The sequence below is a fragment of the Entelurus aequoreus genome, linkage group LG15, assembly GCF_033978785.1.
Source record: "Entelurus aequoreus isolate RoL-2023_Sb linkage group LG15, RoL_Eaeq_v1.1, whole genome shotgun sequence".
In the NCBI taxonomy this organism is placed as follows: domain Eukaryota; kingdom Metazoa; phylum Chordata; class Actinopteri; order Syngnathiformes; family Syngnathidae; genus Entelurus; species Entelurus aequoreus.
In genome coordinates, this window is record NC_084745.1 from 46516579 (window position 1) to 46540565 (window position 23987).

The window sequence follows — 23987 nt, forward strand, 5'->3', positions numbered from 1 at the left end:
GAAGTTTCGCTAGAGCAAATTAAAAAGTGCATCAAGTTGACTTTTCGTGCACACTTGAAGAGCCTTCAGGCATCCTGATGGAGGTTGTTTTTCTACCCACAAAATCCATAAAGGTAGAGAGGCCAACTGCTCAGACATTGGACTAAATAAAGAGAGGAGCGATCCAATGTATATATACAGGAGACAAGCACCCCTTTTACCATTAGTATATATCCATACTAATATCATAAAAACAAACAAAAACTAACCCTCAGTCCAAAACCAAAAATGCAGAGCTGCCTAATAAAAAAACTATATCCAACTATTCCTTCTCAGACAAATAAAACATACAAAAGGTTTGAAAACTGTACTCAAAGACAGTGTAAGTCCTTAGCGGTAGTTAGGAACTATTCTTACTCCCTAAATCAACTAACAGAACCAAGACAAAAGCAGAAAGTGCCACATGCGAGACACGTCCCCTTAATCCCAGTGTCCCCAGTTGTCCACTTGGGAGCGCTATTGACCGCAGAACATTTCATAGGGATCCGTGATTAAATGCTGCCCTCTACAGAGAAAACCGGCTAACAACATCTGCACGCTGTTTCACTCCCTTGCTTTTGTAAAGTATGTTGACGTGGAGGGGAGCAACCATTATCCCAGGAGAAGACATACTTAGCGTCCAAGTGTAACGTACACAAACTAGACTTCAAGTGTTGATTCTCTACTTTGCACATCGGTGGGTGTTGTTGAGCATGCTGCGAGTCTCATTGTTGTTACAAGGTGAATGACGCCGCCTCTGAGCACAAAGGAAGGCTGACTGACCCCAAATCAGTGGCGGCAGAGAAGCCTACAGCGAGGCTGGAGGTGCCAAGGAGAGGGCTGCGAAAATCGGACCTCTTCTCATTAGCGTGCTCCTCATCCGTCAATCAGCTTCACGTCAATGTGGGACAAATCAATCATGTGCCTGTGTGGTGATGGTAACAATGGTGTTGCCAATGAAACAACCACAACCTGGTTAGATGGGTGGGCTGCGGAGTTCAATTATTTAAGAAGGAAAGTGGATTACCTGTGGAAGCTCATTTGGAAGCTCGCTGCATGCTGAGGATTTGAAAAAGTGGCAATTGCTTTCCTTTGCTGAGGCATCATTGTGAACCTCTGCAACACAATACAAATACTGTTAGTCCAGGTAGTAAGGGTAGGGGATATGACCTTAAATCTATTTCACGATATACAGTGTACTGCAGCCTCCTGTGATAACTAGTGTTGTCCTGATACCAACATTTTGGTACCTACTTTTTGGTACTTTTCTAAATGAAGGGGACCACAAAAAATTGCATTATTGACTTTAGTTTAACAAAAAATCTTACCGTACATCAAACACATGTTCCTTATTGCAAGTTTGTCCTTAAATAAAATAGCGAACACACAAGATAAGTTGTCTTTTAGTAGTAAGTAAGCAAACAAAGACTCCGAATTTAGCTGTTGACGTATGCAGTAACATTTTGTTATATTTTCCCTTCAATTATTTTGTCAACATTATTAAGGACAAGTGGTAGGAAATGAATTATTAATCTACTATTTTGTCTTTTAACATGTTCTATCTACACTTCTGTTAAAATGTAATAATCACTTATTCTTCTGTTGTTTGGATGCTTTACATTAGTTTTGGATGATACCACAAACTTAGATATCAATCCGATACCAAGTAGCTACATACCATGAATTGATTAACGTGGACCCCGACTTAAACAAGTTGAAAAAAACGGGTGTTACCATTTAGTGGTCAATTGTACGGAATATGTACTGTACTGTGCAATCTACTAATAAAAGTTTCAATCAATCAATCAATACAGGATCATATATTGGTCATATTCAAAGTCCTTATGTGTCCAGGAACATATTTCCTGAGTTTATAGACATAATATTAAAAAAATTAAAAAAAACGAAAATAAATTTTGTGATGCTAAAAAATATCGATGTAATTATAGTAGTATCGACTAGATACACTCCTGTACTTGGTATCATTACAGTGGATGTCAGGTGTAGATCCACTCATGGCGTTTGTTTACATTGTGACGCCGGTGAGCTACGGTGTGTAGTGAAGCATGTTTAGCTATTCCTCGTCCTGCAGGGATGATACTTGTAAGAAACTTTCTTTATTCATCGCGCCATGGAGGCGAGGATTAGTGATTTAAAAGTAGCTAAAACACTGCAGACTGCGGGTGGACTTTAGCCGCTAGCTAGCTAGCCATGTCTTAAAGCACCTCTTCCTGAGGGCGTTTCAGTGTTATAACTTCACCTTTATCTTTAGTTTTTAAGCCAAAATGCGTTCGTTCTCCCTTTTCTGTCTACACACTGTGTCTGCTTGTAAGTACTCTGTGATTGTGCGCTGCCGAACATGATCGTCTGCTCGTAAAACCAACAATGACACGACGTGACGACGACGGGGGGAGTGAGAGGATGGCGAACCGGTACTTTTTAGAGGCGGTATAGTGCTGAATATGATTCTATAGTATCGCGGTACTATACTAATACCGGTATACTGTACAACCCAAGTGATAACGATAAATATTAGGGATGAAACGGATTCAAATCTCATGGTACGATATTACGACGGTATTAAGGCCACAGTACGATATTGCGGTATATTTACAAAACAATGAAGTGGCAGGGATGTTTGGGATACTTACTGTAATTGAAGACAAACATAATACTAAAATGTTCTAATCATATTTTTTACTACAAACAAGTATTTCTAAGGGCTAATAATAGTGCAGGAACATCTGTTTCAAGCAAATATTAATAATAATAATATTAATAACTTTGATGTCTTTAAAGTGACAATGTAAACAATAATGTACAGTTTAGTGTCTTTCAACTGTTTACTTTATGGGAAGCAGTGTTCTCTACAGTGGTCATTTTATATATCCGTCTGGAAAATGTTGTTTCTCAGAGAAATAAACTAACAATATAATTTTTAATACTGCAAATACCTCACAAACTGATGTTTGATTTCAAATATATTTTCTTTGTGACAGTTTGAGGTGACATCTTGTCCTTGGAATAGTCTTCAGCCCCCCGCGACATCGACAGACAAGCAGTTGAAAAATAGATGGATGCATCGGATTTCCCCGCGTTGAACTTTTTTTTTGGGGGGGGGGGGGGGGGGTGATTACCCGCCGTGACCAACTGGCTGTGTGTCGCCTTGAAAACGCTCGAAACGAAAGTGCTGCGCTTAGTTTTGTCAGAACGCAGACTTTCGTACTTCCGCCAATTAGGTTATGTTTTGGCCTGGGCTTGTTTGTAGGTTTGTTAGCAACAAAACTCTGCCAGTTATGAACAGAATGTCCAAAAAAAACAATTCCTTTTATCTACGACGACTACGAATACACTTCCTGCTTATGGCGTTCAGATCCCCCACTTTGCCGGTCCGTGCTGCGCAGAGGATTCTGGGAGATGTCGTTTATTTCTAAAACGCCAGAAGAAAACTACACTTACTAAGTTTTCGTTCGATACTGTCATACATCACAGTATTATTGAGAAGATTTTGAAACCGAAATACCGAGGTATTTATCACAATATATTATTTGGTATCTAAATGACAATAAAACCATTTCAAAACGGGTCACAAACGCTCTTAAGTTAGCTGCTGACATACGGGGTAACATTAGGGATAGGAACCGTTCACATTTGAATCGATACAGTACCAAATCCTGATTCCTGGGAACCGGTGGGACGTCAATGTGAATGACTATGAGAAACCTTGGAAAGGACCGCATATGTGGGTAACCCCCGCCCCCTTTAGGGCAATACTATGGAATGCCCTCCCGGTAAAAGTTAGAGATGCTACCTCAGTAGAAGCATTTAAGTCTCATCTTAAAACTCATTTGTATACTCTAGCCTTTAAATAGACTCCCTGTTTAGACCAGTTGATCTGCCGTTTCTTTTCTTTTCTACTCTGCTCCAAACCCGGGGTGGACCGCTAGCCTGTTCATCAGATGGGGACATCTCTACGCTGCTGACCCGTCTCCACTCGGGATGGTTCCTGCTTGCCCCACTATGGATTGGACTCTCGCTGATGTGTTAGACTTTCACAATATTATGTCAGACCCACTCGACATCCATTACTTTCGGTCTCCCCTAGAGGGGGGGGGTTACCCACATATGCGGTCCTCTCCAAGGTTTCTCATAGTCATTCACATTGACGTCCCACTGGGGTGAGTTTTCCTTGCCCGTATGTGGGCTCTGTACCGAGGATGTCGTTGTGGCTTGTACAGCCCTTTGAGACACTTGTGATTTAGGGCTATATAAATAAACATTGATTGATTGATTGATTGATGATGATAAAATCTCATTTTTGAATGCAACATTTAAAAATGAACTGATTATGATAACTGCTGTCTAGTTGTTATATCTTGTCTGATTATCACATTTCTGAGTCTCTTTAAAGTATGACATTAGGTTGCAATTATAGTTGCAAGTCCGAGACATTAAATGGCAGTAGTGTCAAGTTAATGGTGTGTTTGCTCGTCAGTACAGTCTTTGCTGTCTTTAGTTGCACCCTAAAGTATTGTACCAATTACGCACCAGCTGTTTGATTGTAACGTCGCATCTTGGTTGCAGTTATCTTTAAAATATTTGAAAGATGTTGAAATCGGAATGCAAAAATGTTAATGCCTATCAGTAGCATGTCAATAGCAAAGCCAAAGTATATTAGCATCAAGCTATCACATTTCTGGAAAAGTGCACTGCAAAAAGTCAGTGTTCAAAAACAAGAAAAAAAAAAGAAAAATTAAGGGTATTTTATTTGAACGAAGCAAAATTATCTGCCAATAGAATAAGAAAATTCAGCTTGTCAAGACTTTCCAAAACAAGTCAAATTAGCTAACCTAAATGAACCCAAAAAACGTTAAAATAAGTATATTCTCACTAATAACAAGTGCATTTTTCTTGGTAGAAAAAAAAAGAGACCTTTTTGCTCAATATGTTGAAAAATATTCTTAAATTAAGTAAATGCTAGTGCCATTATCTTGACATAATGATATGCGCTCGGCATCATGATTTTTTTTTTTCGTGCTTGAAGTAAGAAATTATTACTTTAAAAAAGTAGTTTTATACTTGTGAGTGTCAATGACACAGCTTTGCATCAGTTGATATTCTAGTTTCAAGGATGTTTTACTCAATATAGGTCATTAAATCTCAGCAACAAGCTGCAATATCTTACTGAGATCATTTAGGACCAAAACCCTTAAAACAAGTAAAACACTAACATAAAATCTGCTTAGTGAGAAGAATTATCTTATCAGACAGAAAATAAGCAAATATCACCCTTATTTGAGATATTTAATCTTACTTAGATTTCAGTTTTTGCAGTGTGGAGCCTTACTTTACTTTCGTTGGAGCATTTTTTGAGTAAATGTCTTTGTTATTGAAAATTGCAACATTACTTACAGGTAGTTTGGTCCGCTCTCAGTGCTGCTAGAGTGATCGCCGAAAGAGTTCGGCAACCGGGGGTGACGTGCCGCGCAACCCAGCTAACGTAACATGGCACCATTGGATTGAACATACATCGGTATGACCGGCAAAATTTGGTTAATGCCAAAAATCTACCGGATTCGGCACCCATCCCTCGGTTGCATATAGCGTCTTTTCCTGTTGTATTATTTTGTCAAAACTACTATTATTCCACTTGCTATACTGTAAAAACATCTGGTTACTATCTCTTAGAAAATGTTTCAACAGGTTTCTCATTGTATCCCATTGGGTTGAGTTTTTTTCTTGCCCTGATGTGGGATCTGAGCCGAAGATGTCGTTGTGGAGACACTTGTGATTGAGGACTACCGTATTTTTCGGACTATAAGTCGCAGTTTTTTTCATAGTTTGGCCGGGGGTGCGACTTATACTCAGGAGCGACTTATGTGTGAAATTATTAACACATTACCGTAAAATATCAAATAATATTATTTAGCTCATTCACGTAAGAGACTAGACGTATAAGATTTCATGGGATTTAGTGATTAGGAGTGACAGATTGTTTGGTAAACGTATAGCATGTTCTATATGTTATAGTTATTTGAATGACTCTTACCATAATATGTTACGTTAACATACCAGGCACATTCTCAGTTGGTTATTTATGCCTCATATAACGTACACTTATTCAGCCTGTTGTTCACTATTCTTTATTTATTTTAAATTGCCTTTCAAATGTCTATTCTTGGTGTTGGGTTTTATCAAATAAATTTCCCTAGAAAATGCGACTTATATACTGGTATGTTTTTTTCCTTCTTTATTATCCATTTTCGGCCGGTGCGACTTATACTTCGGAGCGACTTATACTCCGAAAAATACGGTATATAAATACACTTTGATTGACTGATTCATTGATGTTTCTATCTACACTTCAGTTAAAATGTATTAAGAACTTATTCTTCTGTTGTTTGGATACCTTACATTAGTTTCGGGCGATACTACAAATTTTGGAATCAATCCAATACCAAGTAGTTACAGCGGCAGTATTGGTCATACCAATGCTGATACGTCAAATTTGATCAGAGGTATAATCAGACAAAAACACAGGACAGAACAATATCAATTACATTTTTAAATGATGCCCTATCGGTTGATTTAAATCTGTTGGTGCTTGCCCTTAAAGCCCTCCTGTGTCCACATACTTATTTCCTGAGTTTATAAACAATAACAAAAACGACGAAAGATTGGTGGTTAAATTATTGACATTTAAGAGCTCTTTCTTGCGGTTAGCATATGGTATAACATGTGATAATAATACTTGTACAAAACAAGAATGCTACACGGCTAGAATGTGTCATACACAAGCATTGTCACAATATGAAGATTGTATTAAAAGCTGTATCGTCTGCCAAATTGATATCATTTATATTGTATATAGCGCAACCCTACCAGGTAGTAAATAGCTCGCTCTTTTTACTTAGGCCGGTGAAGGGAAAAATATGAAGTTGTTGGTTAGTCACAGCAATAGGGGGCGCTGTGAGATCATAATACAGCACTACCGTTGCTAGGATGGGCTCCAGAGGTACTTACCTCTATGGGGCCAATGGATCTCAATAGGCTCTGCAGTTGCATATCAGTTGTGGATGAAGAGAGGCCCTCGATGGTGACAGTGCGCCGTTGATTTTCGTTGACCCTCTGGGCTTGCTGTGCGGCCACCGGACCACCCCGACCCATGTGGGAGCCGCCTCTGCCTCGGCCAGACACCATGACCTGGACCAACGGCAGACGTGAAAGGAAATAACGTGAGCGGAAATACTCCATATCGCCATGTTGACGGTTTTAAAACACACTCTAAAAGCGGGGAGATAAGCTATAGTGTTCTCTAAGAGACATGGCTGCCTTTTCCATGATTGACTTATCATATTTCGACAGAGACCATCAATGTCACAACATGTGCTTTGGCACGTCTTCATAGGGTAGAGTGAGAGGTGTATTCCATCAGCTGCGGCGGAAGATGACGGGGTTGAGGGGGTGGGGGGTGGGGGGGGGGGGGGGTTAGCATTGTGTTTGTGTGTAGTAAGGCGGGAGAACAGAACGTGAGTGGAACCATGCATAGTGTTATGGTGGCTGCCTCAGCCTGTCAGCATCAGTGTGTGACAGCAGCCTGCTGGTGACAGGCGTGCAGAGAGGCCAGGGGACCTGGTGTAGCCCCCCGTGTAAAACTGCTTTCAGCTCGTCAATGCTCATGCACCTGGCAAACGCCTTGTCTTCTTATGACTCCACTGTTAAACTCGATGCAAATAACGTTTTAGAGGTTAATTGTGATTAATCAATTACACTAATCTAGTTCTTAAAGGCCTACTGAAAGCCACTACTACCGACGACGCAGTCTGATAGTTTATATATCAATGATGAAATCTTAACATTGCAACACATGCCAATACGGCCAGGTTAGCTTACTAAAGTGCAATTTTAAATTTTGCGCGAAATATCCTGCTGAAAACGTCTCGGTATGATGACGCCTGCGCGTGACGTCACGGATTGTAGAGGACATTTTGGGACAGCGTGGTGGCCAGCTATTAAGTCCGTCTGATTTCATCGCAAAATTCCACAGTATTCTGGACATCTGTGTTGGTGAATCTTTTGCAATTTGTTCAATGAACAATGGAGATAGCAAAGAAGAAAGCTGTAGGTGGGAAGCGGTGTATTGCGGCAGGTGTTGTGCCGGATAACGCACCCCCGCCGTAGAATGCACCCCCAGACTGTTGTGCCGGATAACACAGCCGGTGTTTTATTGTTTACATTCCCGAAAGATGACAGTCAAGCTTTATCATTGGACTGTGGAAAACTGGGACAACAGAGACTCTTACCAGGAGGACTTTGAGTTGGATAGCAGACGCGGGTACCGTGAGTACGCAGCTTCGGCTTCCAAACAATTGATCGCTTGCCCGTACGTGCGTGCCGCTATGTGCATGTCACGTACGTAACTTTGGGGACTTTGGGGAAATATATGTGCTGTATGAACTTTGGGGAGGTGAATGGTACTTTGGGCTGTGGTATTGAGTGTGTTGTGCGGGTGTTTGAGTTGTATCGGCGGGTTATATGGACGGGAGGGGGGAGGTGATTGTTATGTGGGATTAATTTGTGGCATATTAAATATAAGCCTGGTTGTGTTGTGGCTAATAGAGTATATATACTGTATGTCTTGTGTTTATTTACTGTTTTAGTCATTCCCAGCTGAATATCAGGTCCCACCCCCCTCTCACAGCATCTTCCCTATCTGAATCGCTCACACTGCCCTCTAGTCCTTCACTCTCACTTTCCTCATCCACAAATCTTTCATCCTCGCTCAAATTAATGGGGAACTCGTCGCTTTCTCGGTCTGAATCGCTCTTGCTGCTGGTGGCCATGATTGTAAACAATGTGCGGATGTGAGGAACTCCACGTCACGTGCATATCGTCTGCTACTTCCGGTACAGGCAAGGCTTTTTTTAATCAGCGACCAAAAGTTGCGAACTTTATCGTCGATATTCTCTACTAAATCCTTTCAGCAAAAATATGGCAATATCGCGAAATGATCAAGTATGACACATAGAATGGACCTGCTATCTCCGTTTAAATAAGAAAATCGCATTTACTGTCACTGTATGGGAGTTTCCTCGCCCTCTTCTTGTGCTTGACTTGTTGGGGGTGAAAAACAATGGTCAGTCACACCCTGAGGTAGACATTGATTGGTTATTATTAGAGATGTCCGATAATGTTTTTTTTGCCAATATCCGATATTCCGATATTGTCCAACTCTTAATTACCGATTCCGATATCAACCGATACCGATATATACAGTCCTGAAATTAACACATTATTATTATGCCTAATTTTGTTGTGATGCCCCGCTGGATGCATTAAACAATGTAACAAGGTTTTCCAAAATAAATCAACTCAAGTTATGGAAAATAAAAATGCCAACATGGCACTGCCATATTTATTATTGAAGTCACAACATGCCTCAAAACAGCAGCTCGGAATTTGGGACATGCTCTCCCTGAGAGAGCATGAGGAGGTTGAGGTGGGCGGGGTTGGGCTCAGGGGTAGTTGCGGGGGGTGTATATTGTAGCGTCCCGGAAGAGTTAGTGCTGCAAGGGGTTCAGGGTATTCGTTCTATTGTGTTTATGTTGTGTTACGGTGCGGATGTTCTCCCGAAATGTGTTTGTCATTCTTGTTTGGTGTGGGTTCAGTGTGGCGCATATTTGTAACAGTGTTAAAGTTGTTTCTACGGTCACCCTCAGTGTGACCTGTATGGCTGTTGACCAAGTATGCGTGCATTCACTTGTGTGTGTGTGAAAAGCCGTAGGTATTATGTGATTGGGCCGGCACCCGAAGGCAGTGCCTTTAAGGTTTATTGGCGCTCTGTACTTCTCCCTACGTCCGTGAACCACTCCGTCTAGCGGCGTTTTAAAAAGTCATACATTTTAATTTTTGAAACCGATACAGATAATTTCCGATATTACATTTTAAAGCATTTATCGGCCGATAATATCGGCAGCCCGATATTATCGGACATCTCTAGTTATTATTATGTCATTAAGGTGATAGGCTCCCAATGTAGTTGGGCAGGCAACAAGAGAGGCGATTAGTCTCTGGTTCTTATCACTTCTCTGCTGTTATTGGTCCAATGAATGTAAAAACTTTGACACCATTGATAAAGGTAGAGAGTTCGCTAGCAGCTCAATCACAACTGCAGCGGAGATGTTAGCAATTTAGCAAGCCATAGCATTAGCTCTTGGTCAAACTGAAGTAGGAGAGAAAATTAGTCTATGAAACACTGTCAGCCCTAACATGCAAGTACTTGGCCTCCCTGAAGAGGCAGTAATAGGCATGAGGTCAGCATAGATGCTAAAGTCATCAGTAATAATGACAACATCAAGTCCTCTAAGCATTGGGGAAAAAAAGTTATTGTTTGGTTTTATTTATATATTAATAAGGCTGGGTAAAATAATCGAACTGATCAATTAGAGATCGATATCTTTCATTTTTAGTGATATCGATTCACAAGGCATATCATCCATTCTGGCCTCCAAATAACATTGCTGTGCTGGCTGCGCTAACAAAATAAGACTTCCAGAAGAATAGCTCACATCCATCCATCCATTTTCTAAAAAAAACAATGTACGTTTGTATTTTGTCTTGGATTAGAAACATTTTCAATATTCCAGTGTAGATTGAATCGAATCATGATTAATCGATTTAGAGACTTACTGTTTTAATTTAAATCAAATCGATTTAGGAAATTGGCCATGACACTCAGCTCAATGACATTATTATTATTACATGTTGGGAGGTGTGTTTTATTTACTCTATATTACCTGAAGCAGAGGAAAAGCAACACTCAAGTTCAACTTTCAAAACTTGCTGTTGTATTGCTCAAAAACATTGTTTCTACTGTTTTATTATGTTTGGCATTTTATAGGAACCTATTTATTAAATGGCTGCATCTGTTTAAGTCTGTTGAATACAATAAATTACTTTATAAAGCCACTGTTTTGGTTACACATCAGTCTTTTAATCTGCCACAATCATATGATGAATTTAAAGAAAAATACCTCAATTTGAGGGCATTTCTCATCATTTTTTAGGGCAGACCTGGGCAAATTGAGCTTTTCAATCTGGCTTGTCGGACATTCTGAAATAATTTCTTTAGATCTTTAAGATGGAAACTGTAGCTGCCATTATGATGTGCAGTGATGTTTTCAAATTACTGTAAGTCTTGAACTATACCAAGTATTTAAATGGTTGGAATCTGCACTTTTGCACGATATACTAGTTACTATGGTAATCTACGTCACAGCAGCTCAGACAGGAGCGTTTCCACAGAGTGTTTGCAAAGCGGCCAGCCTGAAATGTGGGTGTCAGGGACAAACACGGAAGGAGATTTTTACAGCAAAGTTCTAAAGCTTAGTGATAAATCAGATATATGAGATTGTAAGTGTTTTTTTTTACCCTTCGCATTCATATTCGCTGTGTTTGTTGCATTTTTGTTGCGTTTCGCTTGATTGTAAAATATGTCGATGGAGAGGAGGTGTGATGTTCATATGTTGTCAATATTCAGTGTTTTATCGGTCCTAGTTAGTATTGTAAATCCCACATTCTTTATTTTCATGTACATTCTGTAAATTCAGTAAAAAAACGCAAAATTCCATTCCGTTTCTTAAGGCGGTCTGTCATAACGTTTTAGCATTCAATCAGACATTATTGTGAGGTTTTGCATTAGTGTTCCTAAAAATCAGATATACTGACCCCCAGACACATTTTTTTTCAAAATAATTGCCCAGGCCTGTTTTAGGGTGAGATTACAAAAGTGATTAATTAATTCTCCATTTCTTTATTTACTTGACAACACAAAGTAGTTTATCTATACCCTGTTCTGTTGCAGGTGGCCGATGCCCCCTCGGCCGGCTCCTTGCTGTTGCTGTCCTGCCATGGTTACATTCCTTTGGACGCCTTGCTTCACAGGGTTTTCCAACCAGACACCTTGCTGCTGATGCTGCATTGGGATATTTATGGCCTCCGCTCCCTTTCCCGCCTGCAAGGCAAATAAACCATGATAGGTTACAATTAGCACACCACAGCAAATTCATTGTAAAAAATAAAATAAAATCACAGTGCATCGTCGTATCATATTGTTTTCTGCACCCCACATTTGCTTCTGTCAGGCGCCGTGGACAAGCGTACGACCCGAGAAAAGAGTCTCTGCTGAATAACGATCGAGTCAACGAGGTGATGGTCTCATTATCAAATAAAGTCACAGCTCAAACTCGGTGGGGAGGAATTGAAGGTCGTCTCCTCCCCGACTCAGTGGAGACATGTGACAGATCAATACAGGGGAAGAAAAGAAGCGATATCTGCGACCTGTCCCCGCTTGAGAGTAAATGGATTAATCCCCCCTATAGAAATCACAGCGCCGATTGCGCCCGTCAAATACTAAGCTGTATTACACTGGAACGACAGCAGCTGGATGTGTACCCCATCCCCCCTGCTACCCCGGCTCATCCTCCTCCTCCCAGGCCTTTGTGTCTTGCGATGCTTTGTGTTATTCTTGATGAAAATATAGTTTGCCTCTTATCACTTTGCCTAAGCCATTTAAATCCAAATCCTCATAAGTGGCAACTTTCTTACACAGGTATTATGCCACTCCCCTCCCCGCCTCCCTTTCTTCCGGGAAAGATTAATTACAAGGGTCTTGGATTGGCATCCCTTTGTCGCCTCACACCTGAGGGACGGCTCGATGGGGAAAAGCGACAGAGGGATGACAGAGCGGAGATAACATTGTCAAGCTCTCGTTGATGACAGCGGAACAATGAGAAAGGGAGAGAATCTTTTTTATTTTTTTCCACCGCCGTCCCGACCATCTCTCCTCCTTTTCACGTCCCAATCCACCAGTCCGTTTCCCCCCTCCAAGATGCAGCACATCAGATAGCCGGGTGCAGGTTTCCAATAAAGCACTGACACCCAGTTATCTTCATCTGCAGCTTGATCCTCCGGGACGGGAGTCGGAAAGTGGCTTATTTCAAACAGCCGCATCTCACCATCTCGTGTCTCATCAGACGGAATGTTTAACATGCTTGCCTTTTGTGATTATTCAATAAAGACTGCTGGGTAATTAAGGGCGCAGCAGTGACTTATCATGTCAGTGTAACGTAGCACTGTAGTGCTAATTCGGGGCTTTTACGGGGGTTATACTGTCACTGTTTGGAAGTTGCCCTTATAAGAAGACGGTCAACCTTTAAGAGTAGTGAGGACGTGTGCCCCCAACTTGAGAGATAAATGTCATACTACTCTCTTGAATGCCGTGGTGTTTCCAGTGTTCGTTAAGACACTAGGTCTTAAATATCAGTCGGCCAACCTTACAAAAAGAACAGATCAATTTGGCCTGAATGACATCCCCTTATCATTCCCATAGGTTAGATACCTTTAGATATAGAGACAGGGCATTTGAGCAAATCACATCCAATAGAAAAGCTTTTTCATGGGTAGATGAAACAAAAATTGAGCTGTTTGCCCACAATACCCAGCAATATGTTTGGAGGAGAAAAGGCGAGGCCTTTATTCCCAGGAACACCATTCCTACCGTCAAGCATGGTGGTGGTAGTATTATGCTCTGGGCCTGTTTTGCTGCCAATGGAACTGGTGCTTTAAATGGGACAAAGAAAAAGGAGGATTACCTCCAAATTCTTCAGGACAACCTAAAATCATCAGCCCGGAGGTTGGGTCTTGGGCGCAGTGGGGTGTTCCAACAGGACAATGACCCCAAAGACACGTCAAAAGTGGTAAAGGAATGGCTAAATCAGGCTAGAATTAAGGTTTCAGAATGGCCTTCCCAAAGTCCTGACTTAAACGTGTGGACAATGCTGAAGAACAATGTTCCCTCTAATTTTTCATGTGTGTGAGCAAACGCAAAAACTCCCTGAGCATTCAGTGGAGCCCATGTGAGCAACATCAGACGTGCACACTGTGGCTACACCAGCAGCACACCATTCCCAAACCGGACTAAATAACAAGTTCAATCTCCATCCATCCATCCATTTTCTAACACTTGTCCCTTTCAGGGAGGCGGGGGGTGCTGGAGCCTATCTCAGCTGCATTCGGGCGGAAGGCGGGGTACACCCTTGACAAGTCCCCACCTCATCGCAGGGCCAACACAGATAGACAGACAACATTCTCTTATTATTATTATAATCAAATGACAGCAGTCATTTCCATGAAGTTATTTTGTAGTATAAGTGTTTAGGCCCACTTACAATGACAATAACAAAAAATATTGTTTTTCATGAACTGTGTACTTGTATTGTTTGTCTGGGTGGAGGTCCTGCTTTGGAAATAATTTGTACCCCTTTCAGACATTGCATTTAGTTCCCATTAAAACATTCACATGTTGCACAATGAGATGTAAGCAGGGGATCATGTGTACATTCCTGCAACTTCCTGTTTGTAAAAAATATATTTTTATTAGTATTTATTTAATATACTAACAGCATTTCATGATTAATATTTATAAATTAAGATTCCTAATAAATGACACTAGAATAAGCACACATTTGATTGGTAAATCATAGTGTAACGACCTGGTATTACACTTTATGTGTGGTGTTGGAGTTGTTCGACTTTTTGTGTGGCTGTAAACGCATCACTGGCTAAGTGCCATATGTGCATGTGTTGGCGCAAGTGAGAAAGAGCGAGCGGCTGCTGTTGATATAACAAAGTTGCTTTTGGTCTGGTTTGTACTGCAGAAAATTAAGAGTTTTGCTAGATATCATTTTTTTTACTAATGTTTTGGTGATGTGTTTATGGCCGACAATAAAGAGTTTTGCTCAGTAAAGTGATGGATGGAATTCATGTCCTCAAAGCGTCTTGACAGACGTTACAATATTTGAACAATGATGACGAAAACTGTTTTCTCTGTCGTGTCCGTGTCGTGTCGAAAATTGTTATGCGCTTATTTTTTTATTTGATTTTGTGCGTGGCATAGATTTGCCGTGCGCAGGACGCTTGAGCAGTGCGCAATTGCAGAGGTGCGCACCTTAGAGGGAACGTTGCTGAAGAAACAAGTCCATGTCAGAAAACCAACACATTTAGCTGAACTGCACCAATTTTTTCAAGAGGAGTGGTCAAAATTTCAAGCAGAAGCTTGTGGATGGCTACCAAAAGCGCCTTATTGCAGTGAAATTTACCAAGGGACATGTAAGCAAATATTAACATTGCTGTATGTATACTTTTGACCCAGCAGATTTGCTCACATTTTCAGTAGACCCATAATAAATTCATAAAAGAACCAAACTTCATGAATGTTTTTTGTGACCAACAAGTATGTGCTCCAATCACTCTATCACAAAAAAATAAGAGTTGTAGAAATTATTGGAAACTCAAGACAGCCATGACATTATGTTCTTTACAAGTGTATGTAAACTTTTGATCGCGACTGTATGATATAAATAATATATATTTCGCTACGACCGGAACAACGCTGCCTTAACCGAATGCAAACAAGACTCATGCGATTGTCTGCCGTGTAGTCAGCATGCCTGCGATGTGGACGTAACTTTAATATATCTCAGATATACCCGCGGCCATCAATCTACAAAACGTGCAAATATTAAGAAGACAGTGGCGGAAAGAGTCTCTAAGCACGAGTAAATTATATAATAACACCAGAAATAGACGAGCAAATTTGTTGCTAGTCTTTTTTTAATACCGTAATTCTCAACAAAATACATTGTACAATAAGCAGCAACAATTGAAAATATGGCAAAACGACATAAAAATATGTGAATACTAATTAATAACAGACCTTTTTTTAGCAAATTATGCAAATCATGCGATGACGTCCACGCCCCCGCCACAGGTATCTTGGCAAGGTAGGAAAATCCCTGTAGGCGGATTGCTACAAATATTGACAGTAACGATACCAAGTAGAATATGATGACATGGACAATACTACAGTGGTTAGTTCGATATTTTATATTATCAAAAAAGTATTTTGTCGCTTTTGTTACTGTTTACAAACTGAGCAAATAAGTCTCTGGACAATAGAGGACTTTAAAAGGGTCGTTTTATGATTGTTTTTTCTACATTCAGAAAACTTCCCTGTGGTGTACATGTAATGGTGGCTATTTGGTCAAAATTCTGCATATAGATTTTGTTTTATAGACTCTCTCTTCAGAATACCCCGTTTTGGGGAGGTCTTTTTCACGTGTCTCCACTTCGACTGCGTCTTTTCCCCGTCAGCCATGTTGTAGTTTTTAGCACTTCCATATGGAGTCTACTGACAGATATAAGTTACAAATAGGGCTGCTACAACTAATCGATTAAATCGATTAAAATCGATTATAAAAATAGTTGCCGATTAATTTAGTCATCGATTCGTTGGATCTATGCTATGCGCAGAGGCTTTTAAAAAAATAAAATAATAATAATAATAATTTTAAATAAACCTTTATTTATAAACTGCAACATGTACAAACAGCTGAGAAACAATAATCAAAATAAGTATGGTGCCAGTATGCTGTTTTTTTTCAATAAAATACTGGAAAGGATAGAAATGTATTCGTCTCTTCTATCCGATTATTAATCGATTAATCGAAGTAATAATCGACAGATTAATCGATTATCAAATTAATCGTTAGTTGCAGCCCTAGTTACAACTATTCACTACTTTTTGTTAGAAATGGCCCGCTAGCATCACAGAGTGCAACAAGTTAGCCCGTGACCAACACGTAGTAGCGAACATGGACAAAATGATCACAAAACAAAATGCCACTACACTAGTGTGGAAATATTATTTTTTCCCCGCCTTCCGCCCCATTGTAGCTGAGATAGGCTCCAGCGCCCCCCGCGACCCCGAAGGGAATAAGCGGTAGAAAATGGATGGATGGTTGTGATTTGTATTCAAGTTCAACATTTTGCCAACAAAGTATATTTTATTGTTATTTGTTTTATTCAACTTAGATATTTGAAAATTTACATTTTAATTTCAATGTTTATGCGAGATATACAAGTTTGTTACATTAAAAAGGATATTACATGCATTATTTTTATGTATTATCAGGTTAATTTAGTCTCAAAACATAATGGCAATAATGTTGTTTATCGGCAAAAACTATTACGTCAATATCCATCCATCCATCCATTTTCTACCGCTTGTCGATTTTGGGGACGCGGGGGGTGCTGGAGTCTATCTCAGTCGTCGAGCAAAATTTGTTATCGGACCAGGCCTAAAGGAAGCCAACATTGTTTAATAACTCCGCCATGCCTCCATGGCAGACCCAGGCAAAATATGGCACGCGGGCCAAAAGGCGGCCCATTAAAATGTTCAATCCGGCCTGCCGGACGTTCTACATAATTATTTTTGACCTTTAACATCAAAACTGTAGCCGCCTTTATGATGTGCAGTGCTGTTTTTTAATGACCGTAAGTCTTGAACTATAGAAAGTAATTCAATGGTTGAAATCATCACTTTTGAGTGTTATAGGAGTTATTAGTAATCTACGTCACAGCAGCTCAGATGAGGAACAAACCAGAGTGGGCGGAGTTTGTTTTCAGAGCAGCCAGCCCGAAACGCATGTGTCAGGAAGACATGCGGAAGCAAAGTGAAGTGAATTATATTTATATAGCGCTTTTCTCTAGTGACTCAAAGTGCTTTACATAGTGAAACCCAATATCTAAGTTACATTTAAACCAATGTGGGTGGCACTGGGAGCAGGTGGGTAAAGTGTCTGGCCCAAGGACACAACGTCAGTGACTGGGATGGCAGAAGCGGGGATCGAACCTGGAACCCTGAAGTTGCTGGCACGGCCACTCTACCAACCGAGCTATACAACAAAGTTCTGCATAAAAGTGATAATCTATCATATTCTAGGTAATTGCACTTTGCATTAATAGTTAGCTGTTTGTTACATTTTTGTTGTGTTTTGCTTGATTGTAAAAGATGTCTATGGAGGAGCTGGTCTGGGAAGTAAAAGAAAAGCGACGTTCATATGTTGTTAATATTCAGTGTTTTATTGTTCATAGTTAATATTGTAAATCATCTTTATTTTCATGTACATTTTGGGTCTCCCATTCAGTAAAAAACTGTAAAATTCCATTCCGTTTTTTTGAGGTGGTCTGTTTTTAGAATTATATCGGACGTTGTGACTTTTGGTATTAGTGTTCCTAAAAAAAAAGGGACCCAAACACAGAGATTTTTTTACAGCTAAATGTGTATATATAGTTTATACACACATACACATTGGCCCCCAAGACACATTTTTTCTCTCTATGTGGCCCCCGAGTCAAAATATATGCCCAGCTCTGCTCCATGGTTTGATTTCAAATTTTCTGGACAAAAATAAGTACCATTAGGTAATAAAAGTTGGTTTTGCATAATATGTAACCTTTATGGAAAAAAACAAAGTATTTAAATCAGAGTCAGTAGTAAGAAATATTTTAAATATTTAATTGATCTTGTCAGGCCACCATTCTGTTTTTTGCCTGATTATAATTGTGATCAAAAATGGAATCATTCAATGATCTTGAAAATGTCAAGTATCAGTCTCAGAATTAGTGGGACCCAATACTGCCCCTGTAAGTACCTGGTATTGGATCAAAACCCAAATTTGCAGTACTGCCCAAAAGTATAGTATCCAAACAAAAGAAAAATCAGTGTTTTGTACATTTTAACAAAATTGGAAATAGAACCATGTTAGAAGAGAAAGTAACCAGATAACAGTAAATTAGCAAGTAGATCAATAATAGTTTTGAGAAAATATTACAACCGGAAATGTCAATATGTTACCGCATACGTCAGCAGCTAAATTAGTTGTAACCCGTTTTAAAATGGTTCTTTTATCATTTATATACACCTATTGTGATATATTGTTATTGCAGGAGGCTGCAATATATTTTGCGATATAAATTTTAGGCCACATCACCCATCAGTAGTTGACATTGCAGGGCTGTACAGTGCGACACATGTACAGGGGCGGCATAGCTCGGTTGGTAGAGTGGCCGTGCCAGCAACTTGAGGGTTCCAGTTCGATTCCCGCTTCCGCCATCCTAGTCACTGCCGTTGTGTCCTTGGGCAAGACACTTTACCCACCCGCTCCCAGTGCCACCCACACTGGTTTAACTGTAACTTAGATATTGGGTTTCACTATGTAAAGCGCTTTGAGTCACTAGAGAAAAGCGCTATATAAATATAATTCACTTCACACTTCACTGCTCATATATTCAACTAAAAATAGATTGTGCGACTAGGACAAATAAAACGGTAGCAGACGTGCGAGTACAGATTTCAACCGTTTTATTATCATTTTGCTCCTAAAATAAATTCATAAAAAGTGGACGGTTAAAGCAAGGTTTGGGAAAAACATTGTCAGCACTCAGCGGACTATGCCAGCGCTACATCAACCTTCTGCACATCTTCTCAGCGCAGACGTGAGCATGTGTACACAGCATCGCTGCTCTCGCGACATGCCAGCAAAACAATCAGCCAGAGACCGCGGATTTCATTTCAACTAAAGATACAAACTTAATAGTAAATAAATCCACTTTTCCACTGCTCCCCGTTGTGCTCATTCATGTCGATGGTGTTTTACGTTAAGGGGACGTGCTGTAAATGAAATAAACATAATCCGTTGGTGGTAATGAAAAGTACTTTGAAGGGCAGTCGCGGTTTTGTTTCGATATGCTCAGACGGTGTCTTCGCATACATGCTGCTTCTGGCGAGATGGGAAGTAGGGAAAGAGAATGCAAAAATGCCACTGAAGAAAAAGATAAAAGCTATTGCTGGTCAGCACACTATTGCAGCTATATTTCCTGCATCCACTACTAATGATCAGACGAGCGATAGTACCTTTTTTCCAGCTGTGGCTTAACACATACAAATGTCTGCATTTTTAGATGACTATTTCATGTACCTTAACATTTGCAATACTCTCAACAAAACATCGATTGCAGTTTTGTTAGTGGTAAAATCAGTACTAATTAGAGATGTCTGATAATATCGGACTGCCGATATTATCAGCCGATAAATGCTTTAAAATGTAATATCGGAAATTATCGGGTTCAAAAAACTTTTTAAAACGCTGCTGTACGGAGTGGTTCACGGACGTAGGGATAAGTACAGAACAGTTGAGTCCCAGTCATACTTGCCGACCCTCCCGATTTTCCTGGGAGAATCCCGAATTTCAGTGCCCCTCCTGAAAATCTCCCGGGGCAACCATTCTCCCGATTTCCACCCAGACAACAATATTGGGGGCGTGCCTTAAAGGCACTGCCTTTGCGTGCAGGCCCAATCACATAATATCTACGGCTTTTCACACACACAAGTGAATGCAACGCATACTTGGTCAACAGCCATACAGGTCACACTGAGGGTGACCGTAGAAACAACTTAAACACTGTTACAAATATGCGCCACACTGTGAACCCACACCAAACAAGAATGACAAACACATTTCGGGAGAACATCCACACCGTAACACAACAGAACAAATACCCAGAACTCCTTGCAGCACTAACTCTTCCGGGACGCTACAATATACACCCCCCGGCACCCCCTACCCCCCACCTCATCTTCCTCATGCTCTCTCAGGGAGAGCATGTCCCAAATTCCAAGCTGCTGTTTTGAGGCATGTAAAAACAATAATGCACTTTGTGACTTCAATAATAAATATGGCAGTGCCATGTTGGCATTTTTTTCCATAACTTGAGTTGATTTATTTTGGAAAAACTTGTTGGGGCATCACAACAAAATTAGGCATAATAATGTGTTAATTCCACGACTGTATATATCGGTATCGGTTGATATCGGAATCGGTAATTAAGAGTTGGACAATATTGGAATATCGGCAAAAAAGCCATTATCGGACATCTCTAGTACTAATTGATACTATTGATATTTTTTGGTAGTAGTTTTCATTTGAATTTTACCAATCTATTTCGATGTTATTTACCTACTATATTACCTACTCAGTGGCCTAGTGGTTAGAGTGTCCGCCCTGAGATCGGTAGGTTGTGAGTTCAAACCCCGGCCGAGTCATACCAAAGACTATAAAAAATGGGACCCATTACCTCCCTGCTTTGCACTCAGCATCAAGGGTTGGAATTGGGGGTTAAATCACCAAAAATGATTCCCGGGCGTGGCACCGCTGCTTCCCACTGCTCCCCTCACCTCCCAGGGGGTGATCAAGGGAACGGGTCAAATGCAGAAGACAAATTTCACCACACTTAGTGTGTGTGTGACAATCATTGGTACTTTAACTTTATTTATGTTGTCACAAAATGCTATTTTATTTGAATTGTGTATGTCACACTTTTGATTGATTGTCCATCCCATCCATTTTCTACCGCTTGTCCCTTTTAGGGTCACGGGGGGTGCTGGAGCCCATCTCAGCTGCATTCGGGCGGAAGGCGGGGTACACCCTGGACAAGTCAGATTGGTGAACACAGATAGACAGACAACATTCACACTCACATTCACACACTAGGGCCAGTTTAGTGTTGCCAATCAACTTATTCGCAGGTGCATGTCTTTGGAGGTGGGAGGAAACCGGAGTACCCGGAGGGAACCCACGCAGTCACGGGGAGAACATGCAAACTCCACACAGAAAGATCCCGAGCCCGGGATTGAACTCAGGACCTTCGTATGGTGAGGCACATGCACTAACCCCTGTTCCACAGTGCTGCCCTTGATTGATTGTGTGAATGATTAACAAATTTTGTGGGTAATTTTTCCATTGAAAATGAATGGTCCATTTTTCAAACTTGCACAATTTCCACATTTCTTAACTGATTTGAACCGTTTCACCATCCACACACCCCACTCACCTTGGACAATCAAACTAACATTTTACAAGTTCCAAAAAAATCCCCCGAATTTTCTGATTTTACGGTTTTCCAAAGCCCTATTTTCAGTTCTTCTTGGAAAGTTTTCACAATCCACATTTTTCAACCGTTTTTGACAATTCCACCTTAAAAAACATTCTTCTTAATTGGGACAACACAACTACCATATTTCTCTTCGTAAAGATTTCCGGTTTTCCCGAAATGCCAAAATTTCCAAAAACTGTTAGTACTTCGACGTTTTTCAACCGTTTTGAAAAATTCCAACACCAACCCATCTCGGAAAATTGTTGTATTAACTATATTCTCAAAAATTCCTGTTTTTCACGAAATTCCCATTCAAATGAATGGACGTATTCATAGTTATACAATGGCCAAAATTATCAAAATTTTGCGCAATTTTTTACTCAATTCCGACCTTTGAACCATCAACCCACAGTTCTCTACACATATGTCGCAACGCAAAACATGTTTTCCCTATCCCCAAATTCCTGGTTTTTGGGGTCATTTTCTCCCCATTGACAATGAATTAGGAATATACAATCGATGACATATCCCACATTTCTCATCCGATCCAACATCGACACACTCCACTCACCCTGGACATTCAAGCCAGCATGTTTCATGGTTCCGAAAATTCCTTTAATTACCCGGAATTACCAGAGATGTTCTCCCATTGAAAATAAATGGGCAATATACAAACCTCTCCATATCCCACATTTCTCAACCGATTAGAACCGTTCCAACATCCACACACTCCACTCGCCCTGGACATTCAAGCATTTCAGTTCCGCTCGCGCGTATCAGCGGTTTGGCGGCTCGCGCACATAGGGCATTCACAAATTCTAGTTTCAGATACTGTAATTTTTCAATAGAAATGATTCCATCTGTTATAACCATATCATATTATACCACCACCAAATAAACTCAATACATGTTTAGAAAAATAAGAAAAAAAAATACATAATTTTAAAGGTGGTCAGCTGTTTGCAACTTGCTCTCAGTTACATTTTTCAAAGAAAAGTTTTAACAAATACATCACCAGCTAACTTGTGTTACCAACTGTAGTTATATCATTACTTGCTAAAAACCGTAAGTGGGTGGGATATACTGCCTTAAAATACTTTAGAAAGTTAGCATCATATAGGCATCTGCGTCCAAGTAGCAAACAGCCCATTTACTAGGGACTAGAGATGTCCGATAATATCGGACTGCCGATACTATCGGCCGATAAATGCTTTAAAATGTAATATCGTAGTTTATCGATATCGATTTCAAAAAGTAAAATTTATGACTTTTTAAAACGCAGCTGTACGGAGTGGTACACGGACGTAGGGAGAAGTGCAGAGGGGCCAATAAACCTTAAAGTTTTGTTTTTTTTGTCATAAAAAATACAATCGTGTGTGCTTACGGACTGTATCCCTGCAGACTGTATTGATATATATTGATATATAATGTAGGTGCACTAATTGTAAGTGTGTCTTGTGTTTTTTATGTTGATTTAATAAATAAATAAAAAATAATATTTCTTTCTTTCTTTTTTTTCCCCTTGTGCGGCCCGGTACCAATCGATCCACGGACCGGTACCGGGCCGTGGCCCGGTGGTTGGGTACCACTGCCTTAGCTGACAAGCTAGAAAAAACTTGAATATCTCTATACACAGTGCAGAGGCCTTCCCCTAAATTAACAATAATAACCTCTGTGGTGGCAAATAAACTATGTATTAGTATCCTATTCTTGTCTCTCATGGACACACACCTGTTGACTTTAGACTAGCGACTGCACAAACATCAAGGCCGCGGAACAGAGACACACTACGGGCTTACACACACACATATGCAACCACAAAAATATACGCCACACATACACACCCCACCCCCCCAACCCAACACAAATCCCATAGGGGTGATGAATGGATGGTCAGCGCCTGAGAGCTGCGGCCCAACATCATGACCTCGCACTCCCTTCCCTCTGTTGCTAGATATCTCGAGATGTACATTGTAATATGTATATGTGGAGGTTTTTTCCCACTCTAGACTGGGCCCCCTTAAGAGCCCAGTCTAGATTGTATTTTTTTACTCATCCTTCCCCAGCCTTTTACCTTTTTCCCATCTTTTACGGGTCGCCACAAGGCGCCCCGTCAGCGTTCCTGTTCTGTAACC

The 23987-nt window shown here is 40.4% G+C and overlaps 1 protein-coding gene across 2 annotated transcripts in view; it reads right to left on the bottom strand.

Annotated features, from left to right (window-relative positions):
- rbm33a (RNA binding motif protein 33a) overlaps positions 1-23987 on the bottom strand; it is a 73174-nt gene that overhangs the window by 373 nt on the left and 48814 nt on the right. For both annotated transcript variants that reach the window (XM_062021632.1, XM_062021631.1), the window contains exons 16-19: positions 11867-12031; positions 7042-7221; positions 1046-1134; positions 1-943 (exon numbers count right to left, since the gene is read on the bottom strand). The exon at positions 1-943 is cut by the window's left edge and continues 373 nt beyond it. In XM_062021632.1, the coding sequence (XP_061877616.1) occupies positions 895-943; positions 1046-1134; positions 7042-7221; positions 11867-12031 (483 nt within the window). In that variant the 3' untranslated portion in view covers positions 1-894. The remainder of the gene's footprint in view (positions 944-1045; positions 1135-7041; positions 7222-11866; positions 12032-23987) is intronic.